The 10,837-nt window shown below is 43.9% G+C and overlaps 1 protein-coding gene across 1 annotated transcript; it reads left to right on the top strand.

Moving 5' to 3' along the window:
- Positions 1-763: 763 nt before the first annotated feature.
- Positions 764-7,734, top strand: LOC310872686 (H(+)/Cl(-) exchange transporter 4-like; the record flags this gene model as incomplete). Its single annotated transcript, XM_083784731.1, has 7 exons — positions 764-880; positions 1,302-1,424; positions 2,212-2,281; positions 3,241-3,321; positions 6,483-6,619; positions 6,710-6,829; positions 7,437-7,734. Exons 3-7 carry the CDS (start codon positions 2,246-2,248, stop codon positions 7,732-7,734), a joined length of 672 nt encoding a protein of 223 aa, XP_083640857.1. The 5' UTR covers positions 764-880; positions 1,302-1,424; positions 2,212-2,245.
- Positions 7,735-10,837: the final 3,103 nt, after the last annotated feature.

Consider the following 10,837-nt stretch of genomic DNA (forward strand, 5'->3'; position numbering starts at 1 on the left):
GAGGGAACAACAGACACACACGGCATATGAGCACAGAGTGCTAAAAGGGGGAGGGCCGAGGGCGGTGCGGTAGAAGCAAGGGGAACAGATCTTCAAGCTAAAATGCATCGAGCCTCGACACGTTGTTAGCTTGTAGATCTGCTCTTTTTGGCGAACGACACCGCCGTACTACAAATATAAATGTAGGTATAGAACTGAACCAGCTCAGTGGCCTTGTGGTTAGAGTGTCCGTCCTGAGACTGGGAGGTCGGGGTTTAATCCCCGGCCGGGTCATACCAAAGACTCTAAAAATGGGACCCAGTGCCTCCCTGCTTGACACTCAAGGGTCTGATTGGGGGGGGTTAGTCCCTGCTTGACACTCAAGGGTCTGATTGGGGGGTTTAGTCCCTGCTTGACACTCAAGGGTTGGATTGGGGGGTCAGTCCCTGCTTGACACTCAAGGGTTGGATTGGGGGGTCAGTCCCTGCTTGACGCTCAGCATCAAGGGCTGGATTGGGCGGTCAGTCCCTGCTTGACGCTCAGCATCAAGGGTTGGATTGGGGGGTTAGTCCCTGCTTGACACTCAGCATCAAGGGTTGGATTGGGGGGTCAGTCCCTGCTTGACGCTCAGCATCAAGGGTTGGATTGGGGGGGGTTAGTCCCTGCGACATACTAGCGTCATGTCCAGAAGGTAAGCAAGAACACCATATACCAACTGTGTGTGTGTGTGTGTGTGTGTGTGTGTGTGTGTGTGTGTGTGTGTGTGTGTGTGTGACTGTGTGTGTGTGTGTGTGTGTCTGGCGTGACATGTAGGGCAGGCTACCACGATGACTCAGCTGGCTGCTACCAGCCACCTCCACAGTGGAGTGGAGTCAGAGGGGCAGGCTGGATAAACGTGGTCGTAAGTGGTAACTAAGTGGTGGTTTGTTCAAAACCTACAATCCACTAAATGATCACTCCCGTTCAGAACGGCAACGCTGAGTGCAGAAAACCCAGCTCGCAGCAACACAGTCAGCAGCATTCTGTACCCACATGTTTGGGAGTTTAAGCCATTTTGGGGCGGGAACCCCTTTTGGTGTTTATAGCATTATGTTATGCTTTAGCTATTGAAAAAAATAGCAGATCTACAAGCTTGTAGTTCTGCTATTTTTTTAAAATCTTGGAAACGTGGAACAAATCTTTGAATATATATTCTTTCAGGGCGAATGTTTTTAACTCAAATCTTTGCTTCTGGTGGGGGGGGGGGGGGGTCCCTGGAACTACATGTTTTCAGATGGGGCGTCATAACCATAACCACATCATTCTGTATCTTCCTCCTCCAGGGAGCCGGGTCGTACCTCCTCAACTACTTCCTGTACATCCTGTGGGCTCTGCTGTTCTCCTTCCTGGCCGTGTCCTTAGTGAGAGTGTTCGCTCCGTACGCCTGTGGCTCCGGGATCCCTGAGGTGAGCAGAGGTCCAGACGGGTCACTGGTGGACTGGGTTTCTGACCTGCCCACAGCCCTCCTATGAGACACAGACTGGTTTCTGACCTGCCCACAGCCCTCCTATGAGACACAGACTGGTTTCTGACCTGCCCACAGCCCTCCTATGAGACACAGACTGGTTTCTGACCTGCCCACAGCCCTCCTATGAGACACAGACTGGTTTCTGTCCTGCCCACAGCCCTCCTATGAGACACAGACTGGTTTCTGTCCTGCCCACAGCCCTCCTATGAGACACAGACTGGTTTCTGACCTGCCCACAGCCCTCCTATGAGACACAGACTGGTTTCTGACCTGCCCACAGCCCTCCTATGAGACACAGACTGGTTTCTGACCTGCCCACAGCCCTCCTATGAGACACAGACTGGTTTCTGTCCTGCCCACAGCCCTCCTATGAGACACAGACTGGTTTCTGACCTGCCCACAGCCCTCCTATGAGACACAGACTGGTTTCTGACCTGCCCACAGCCCTCCTATGAGACACAGACTGGTTTCTGAACCGCCCACAGCCCTCCTATGAGACACAGACTGGTTTCTGAACTGCCCACAACCCTCCTATGAGACACACACTGGTTTCTGACCTGCCCACAGCCCTCCTATGAGACACAGACTGGTTTCTGACCTGCCCACAGCCCTCCTATGAGACACAGACTGGTTTCTGAACTGCCCACTGTCAGTCAGCCAGTCAGCCAGTTGAACCTGACTGTCATTAACCGAGACGTATTATTCTTCTATGTTCTGCCACACAGATCAAGACCATGACGCGAGCAGGACGCGACGGAAATGCAACGCGCCTGGTGGAGCCCTGGCGTTAGCCTTGTTTGTATTTGTTGACAAAATTGTCAATATATTTAGCCTCAGTTTTAGTCATCATACAATTTACAATTTAGGCATTTAGCAGAGACTCTTAATCCAGAGCGACTTACATTAATGATGGGGAATACAAGCTAATAAAAACTGCAGGCCTTCTAGTCCTGGAAAGTTGCAATGCGAAAATGGAAGCCATCGTTCTCACGATAATGAAAATCTAAACATTTTTGTAAACAAATCTTAAAAAAAAAGCTCAGTTTTGATTCATCTTTCCTCAGTGAAGAACAGTAGTCAACGTACGTTGACTATGTTTTATGCAAATGTGTAAAATAGGTGTGATGGAAGATGGAGGAATGCACATTATTAATAAAAGTGTTCGGGCGAGTGTTGTAACCAAACATGAACGGTGTATGTGTCTCTGACCAGGTCCAATCATTAAGGGTGCATGTTTCTCTGACCAGGTCCAATCATTAAGGGTGCATGTTTCTCTGACCAGGTCCAATCATTAAGGGTGCATGTTTCTCTGACCAGGTCCAATCATTAAGGGTGTATGTTTCTCTGACCAGGTCCAATCATTAAGGGTGTATGTTTCTCTGACCAGGTCCAATCATTAAGGGTGCATGTTTCTCTGACCAGGTCCAATCATTAAGGGTGCATGTTTCTCTGACCAGGTCCAATCATTAAGGGTGCATGTTTCTCTGACCAGGTCCAATCATTAAGGGTGTATGTTTCTCTGACCAGGTCCAATCATTAAGGGTGCATGTTTCTCTGACCAGGTCCAATCATTAAGGGTGTATGTTTCTCTGACCAGGTCCAATCATTAAGGGTGTATGTTTCTCTGACCAGGTCCAATCATTAAGGGTGCATGTTTCTCTGACCAGGTCCAATCATTAAGGGTGTATGTGTCTCTGACCAGGTCCAATCAGAAGCAGCCAAAACGTTAAACCGCTGTATGCGTCTCTGACCAGGTCCTATCAGCAGCAGCGGCCCCTGGGGTGTCGGTGGCGTTCGGAGCTCCTATTGGAGGAGTTCTCTTCAGTCTGGAAGAGGTGGGTTCAAATTAACAGTTTGACTGCCCTAATTTATCCCAGTCATTCTTCTCATTTGCCGGAAATTTAACTTTGAAGACCCATTGCATATTATTTCATAATGTGACAATATCATCTCAAATGAAAGAGGAATCTTTCCTCTTTACTCAGAATTTTTTGTTATGTTTGTAGCATGTTGCGTTCTTTAGATACAGGCAGTTTTATACAGCTCGGTTTCACCCTAAACAGGCCTCTAGGAAAATGCTTTGGTATTTCGTTTCATTTGTTTGCAGAACACTTCTATTATGCCCATAACATATTCCCTATTATAGTGACAGAGACACACCATATATCAAATGAAAGCTGTAACACTCTACTTTCACCAGGAACAGACATACAATTTATATCATGTTTACTTTTCAAAATGTAGCCATTTGAATGAGTCTAGCACTTTTCAGTCTAGCACTTTTCAGTATCTCGTTTTTGATCATTCATATTACAAGACACATATCATTATGCTGTGTTATATAATGCAATACCATGTCAGACATCAAATGAAAGCTAGAATCCTCTACTTTCACCAGGAAAAGAGATACATTTTCTATCCTTTTCAGTTTTCAAAATATAGGCTTTTGAATGAGTCCAACACTTTAGAAAAACATCTCAAAGTTTTGACCAGTCACATTTATATACCCATAGCATATTTTTGTAATAATGTGAACATGTCACGGAATATACCAATTGAAAGAGGAGCATTTCCTCTTTACCCAGAAAGAACAATTATGTTTGTAGCATGTTGCATTCTTTAGATACAGGCAGTTTTATACAGCTCGGTTTCACCCTAAACAGGCCTCTAGGAAAATCCTTTGGTAGTTATCTTCATTTGTTTGTACACAGCACACTTCTATTATGCCCATAACATATTCTCTATTATAGTGACAGAGACATACCATATATATAACGCTCTACTTTCACCAGGAACAGACATACAATTTCTATTTCTATTTAATAGAAATACAATATATGCATTTACAATAGGCCTACATGTACTTAGATAAAATGCAATACTGTTGTGACATCTGGTGGAGCTGTTGCCCCCGAGTACAGATAAGCGGTCTACACATGCCTACATGTATTTAAAATAATTAAGTAAAATAAATAATGTGCTGATGTATCCACACAGAAAACATTTAGGCAAACATAACGAACATGTAGTCCGATGAACAACCACTAGATGGCAATGATGCTCTTATGCTGGCAATTCTGATGAATGAAGTCACATGTGATGTGTAAAAGTTTTAGAAATAAAGCAAAACAAATGTATTTTCTCTTACACTTGCCTTTGCCTTTGGCTTTTCCAGGCCTTGCTGGACTGGATCTGGGGGGTGAGGGTTGAGGCTGGCTGATCTCAGCACCTAGAAACATCAAATAAATAGATATATTTATTTATATGATGTGCAAAAAAAATACATTTACACAGTACGCCAACTTGAATGTAACAAGTCTCACCAATTACAACAGGCCTAATGTATTTAGAATAATACAAGTAAATAATACAAGTAAAATAAATAATCTTACCTCCAGACACAACACCTGCACCAGCGTCGTCCTAAATGCAAAAATATGATTTATTGACGTATAATCACACACACACACACACAACCACAAAATAAGCTTTATTGACATATAATCGTTAAACATGCGTGTATAGAAACATACTCATTCAATGATTAGCTTTATCACACACACACACACACCCGTTCTCTCTGTGTGGCGGTGGCGAGCGACACGACTTTACGATGATCCTCGTTCCACTGCGTCGTGGTTCCCTCGCTCGAGCAGTTTTGGTTTGGGGGCCGCTAACCCCCAAACGGTGAGAGATCTACCCATTATCACAAATTCCACACGCACTCCAGAGGGCCACTATAGTTCCACACTCACTCCAGAGGGCCACTATAGTTCCACACTCACTCCAGAGGGCCACTATAGTTCCACACTCACTCCAGAGGGCCACTATAGTTCCACGCTCACTCCAGAGGGCCACTATAGTTCCACGCTCACTCCAGAGGGCCACTATAGTTCCACACTCACTCCAGAGGGCCACTATAGTTCCACACTCACTCCAGAGGGCCACTATAGTTCCACGCTCACTCCAGAGGGCCACTATAGTTCCACACTCACTCCAGAGGGCCACTATAGTTCCACGCTCACTCCAGAGGGCCACTATAGTTCCACACTCACTCCACACTCACTGTAAATATAGAATGAGTTTATCAAATAACATTTCTTGGAGTGATACTAGACCACAAAATCAGCTGGAAACCCCATATTTCATATGTACGAGCTAAGATGGCAAGAATTGTCTCTATACTGGGGAAATCAAAACTAATTCTAAATCAAGGGGCACTGTACATTCCGTATTATTCCAGGTTTTACCATATCTTAATTATTGTGTGTAGATCTGGGGTAATACCTATAAAAGTAACTTAAAACATTGGTCATATTACAAAAGAGAGCAATAAGGATTGTGAAAAATGTCACATCACGGCCACTATAGTTCCACGCTCACTCCAGAGGGCCACTATAGTTCCACACTCACTCCAGAGGGCCACTATAGTTCCACACTCACTCCGAAGGGCCACTATAGTTCCACACTCACTCCGGAGGGCCACTATAGTTCCACACTCACTCCGGAGGGCCACATTGCATATTACTTTCATAGCAAAAATAGCAGATCTACAAGCTTGTAGATCAGCTATTTTTGGAATCCTGAAAAGTTACATTTTAATTTAATTTCAAATGCCTTCAATTATAGTTACTCTATGAACTAAATATACATACATCGGACATAAAAAAGGTCAATAACAATTTTATACTATTCATTAAGCTACTAATTTAGACTGAAGTAATTAAACTCCGATATTAACCTGAGGGCCACACAGAGCATATCAACAGTGGGACTACTTACTTAGTAGTTGTCCATCCTCTTAACAGTTTGACGGCCACATTTTCACGGATCTAAAGCACAAATTATTTCCGCGTATGCTGCAAAGGTAATAAAACAATCTTGCCAGCGTAGAATATTTGATTAAAATGTGGGTAAAGCGTTTTATGGAGTCAAACTGTGAAGATGAATATCCTTAAATAAAGATTATTATTAAACCCTGTCTTTTCCTCCTCAGGTGAGCTACTACTTCCCTCTGAAGACGTTGTGGCGGTCCTTCTTCGCCGCCCTGGTGGCGGCGTTCACCCTGCGCTCCATCAACCCGTTCGGGAACAGCCGTCTGGTGCTGTTCTACGTGGAGTACCACACGCCCTGGTAGGAATAATAACGGTTCCATTTGTACCCTCTCAGAGTTAAATTAACATTGACTTTACATGGTTACATGGTTCTGTCCAATATAAACAGGTACATGGCAGAGCTGGTTCCGTTCATCCTGCTGGGCGTGTTCGGCGGGCTGTGGGGGACCCTCTTCATCCGCGCCAACATCGCCTGGTGCCGACGGCGCAAGACCACCCAGCTGGGCAGGTAGGAACCTCTAAGACCACCTCTAAGACCACCTCTAAGACCACCTCTAAGACCACCTCTAAACCCACCTCTAAGACCGCCTCTAAGACCGCCTCTAAGACCGCCTCTAAGACCACCTCTAAGACCACCTCTAAGACCGCCTCTAAGACCGCCTCTAAGACCACCTCTAAGACCACCTCTAAGACTACCAAGCTGGGCAGGTAGGAACCTCTAAGACCGCCTCTAAGACCACCTCTAAACCCACCTCTAAGACCACCTCTAAGACCGCCTCTAAGACCACCTCTAAACCCACCTCTAAGACCACCTCTAAGACCACCTCTAAGACCACCTCTAAACCCACCTCTAAGACCACCTCTAAGACCACCCAGCTGGGCAGGTAACCACCGTTAACCTGTTCAAAACAGGAACCCCTTTTGGTGTTCCAAGCATTATGTTATACTTTAACTGTTGAAAAATAGCAGATCTACAAGCTATTTTTTTAAAGTCGTGAAACTGTGCCTCAAATCTTTGTTATATGTATTTGGTCCGCAACCACCAGGTACCCGGTTCTGGAGGTGGTTCTGGAGGTGGTTCTAGAGGTGACACTAAACCCTGTTCCCTCCCCCAGGTACCCGGTTCTGGAGGTGATGGCGGTGACTTGCATCACGGCCCTGGTGGCGTTCCCTAACCCGTACACGCGGCGCAGCACGTCGGAGCTGATCTCGGAGCTGTTCAACGACTGCGGCGCCCTGGAGTCCTCGCAGCTGTGCGACTACGTCAACAACCCCAACATGTCGCGGCCCGTGGACGACATCCCCGACAGGCCCGCGGGCTCCGGGGTCTACAGCGCCCTCTGGCAGCTGGCGCTGGCGCTGGTCTTCAAGATCGTCATCACCATCTTCACGTTCGGCATGAAGATATATTAATAATATTATTATTATTATATTATTATTATTATTCACGTTCGGCATGAAGGTATATTAATAATAAATATTATTATATTATTATTATTATTCACGTTCGGCATGAAGGTATACCGTCTCTTAAACCCCATTTAGGCCTCAGAATTAGACCTCAAAATTAAAAACAAATATTCTAAATCCTCTTCACTATTTTTGAAAGTTCATAGCGCGCCACTCGGTGGCGTGCTATGAGCTTGTAGATCTGCTATTTTTCAATAGCTAAATAATAACATATTTACAATAATAATATTTAAAACACCAAAAGGGGTTCCTGCGGTTAAATTAGGGTTAAATAACTAAGCCCATTTAAAAAGAAAAAAGGCTTCTAAACTGTTTCTACAGCTCCATCTCAATGAATTAGAATATTTTGTAAAAGTTCATTTTCACCTGTAATATAATTAAAAAAGTGAAACTTCCATTCCATTATTCTCAACTCATAAAGTGAAGTATTTAAAACATTTTTTTGTTTTAATCTTGATGAGCTACAGAGTACAGCTCATGAAAATAAAATCATCATCATTCATCTCAATGAATTAGAATATTTTACGAGACCACTAAAAAAATGATCTTTTTAAAACGAGAAATGTCGACCATCTGAAAAGTATATTAATGTATGCAGTTACTACTTGGTCTGGGCTACTTTTGAACACATTATTTCACACATTTTCACACCCCCCTTTTCCCCTCACTGTATATTCTGTTTCTTTTCCCTTTTTGCTTCCTTTATGATGAATTCCTGTTCTGTTCTTTAACTATATAGAAGTGTCTATTTGTACGTCTCTAAATGTTTTGATGAATTGAACATGGACCCTGTTGTATTAGTGTAATGCTTAATTGGGTCGTCCACTCACAGTTAACAGTCTTTGTATTGAGTTTGTGCTTGAAATGTACTGTAATTCTACAAACTGTTAATAAATATTTCAATCAATCAATCAATCAATCAATGGGGCGTGGCATGGAGGTGATCAGCCTGTGGCACTGTTGAGGTGTTATGGAAGCCCAGGTCTGCTTTGATAACAGCCGTAAATAGATTTTAGTCAGACAGTCAGTGTGTGTCCAGTGGAAACCTCTATGAATCTGATCTCAGGTCAGAATGGGTTAATTGTTCAGTCTCATGTCTCACATGTCTCCCCCTCCCCCATGTGCCCCTCCCCCTCCCCCAGATCCCGTCGGGCCTGTTCATCCCCAGCATGGCGGTGGGCGCCATCGCCGGGCGCATGGTGGGCATCGCCGTGGAGCAGATGGCGTTCCACCACCACGACTGGATCATCTTCAAGAACTGGTGCCGCCCGGGAGCCGACTGCGTCACCCCCGGACTCTACGCCATGGTGGGGGGGGGGGGGGCCTGTCTGGGTGAGTGTTAGACTCTACACCATGGTGGGGGGGGGGGGGGGGGGGGGGGGGCTGTCTGGGTGAGTGTTAAGGCTCATACATAGTCTGGGTTTTCGGTGGTGAGGTGACCACCGAACTACAACATGACGTCACTGAGCCGCGGTGAAGAGAAAACCACCGCCACCGCTCCAGCCCTTCTCTCTGTTTTTACTCACCACCGCTCAACGTTATTTCAGCTCCGGTGGTCAGCTCACCACCGGAGCGGTGGTCACCTCACCACCGCCGCTCGCCGTGCTCACGCAGGTGAGAGAGGGAGACAGACGCCGTCGGTTGGTTTTGGTCGCAGGAAAATTAACCCATTCTGACCTGAGATCAGATTCTAAAATATGTCTTCTACATCCTGACAGTTTCATTATTAACCCATTCTGACCTGAGATCAGATTCTAAAAGTGTCTTCGATTTTTCAAAAATAGCAGACCTACAAGCTCGTAGTGCGCCACTCGGTGTCGCGCTATGAGTTTGTAGATCTGCTATTTTTCAATAGCTAAAGCACGACATGATGCTAACACCAAATGTGGGTCAAAAAATGGGTTAACCCGTTTTGACCTGAGATCAGATTCTAAAAACGTCGTCTACATCCTTATTATTATTATTCACGTTCGGCATGAAGGTATATTAATAATAAATATTATTATATTATTATTATTATTCACGTTCGGCATGAAGGTATACCGTCTCTTAAACCCCATTTAGGCCTCAGAATTAGACCTCAAAATTAAAAACAAATATTCTAAATCCTCTTCACTATTTTTGAAAGTTCATAGCGCGCCACTCGGTGGCGTGCTATGAGCTTGTAGATCTGCTATTTTTCAATAGCTAAATAATAACATTTACAATAATAATATTTAAAACACCAAAAGGGGTTCCTGCGGTTAAATTAGGGTTAAATAACTAAGCCCATTTAAAAAGAAAAAAGGCTTCTAAACTGTTTCTACAGCTCCATCTCAATGAATTAGAATATTTTGTAAAAGTTCATTTTCACCTGTAATATAATTAAAAAAGTGAAACTTCCATTCCATTATTCTCAACTCATAAAGTGAAGTATTTAAAACATTTTTTTGTTTTAATCTTGATGAGCTACAGAGTACAGCTCATGAAAATAAAATCATCATCATTCATCTCAATGAATTAGAATATTTTACGAGACCACTAAAAAAATGATTTTTTTAAAACGAGAAATGTCGACCATCTGAAAAGTATATTAATGTATGCAGTTACTACTTGGTCTGGGCTACTTTTGAACACATTATTTCACACATTTTCACACCCCCCTTTTCCCCTCACTGTATATTCTGTTTCTTTTCCCTTTTTGCTTCCTTTATGATGAATTCCTGTTCTGTTCTTTAACTATATAGAAGTGTCTATTTGTACGTCTCTAAATGTTTTGATGAATTGAACATGGACCCTGTTGTATTAGTGTAATGCTTAATTGGGTCGTCCACTCACAGTTAACAGTCTTTGTATTGAGTTTGTGCTTGAAATGTACTGTAATTCTACAAACTGTTAATAAATATTTCAATCAATCAATCAATCAATCAATGGGGCGTGGCATGGAGGTGATCAGCCTGTGGCACTGTTGAGGTGTTATGGAAGCCCAGGTCTGCTTTGATAACAGCCGTAAATAGATTTTAGTCAGACAGTCAGTGTGTGTCCAGTGGAAACCTCTATGAATCTG

This window comes from Protomyctophum parallelum (genome assembly GCF_964188405.1).
Source record: "Protomyctophum parallelum genome assembly, chromosome: 15".
NCBI classification, from domain to species: domain Eukaryota; kingdom Metazoa; phylum Chordata; class Actinopteri; order Myctophiformes; family Myctophidae; genus Protomyctophum; species Protomyctophum parallelum.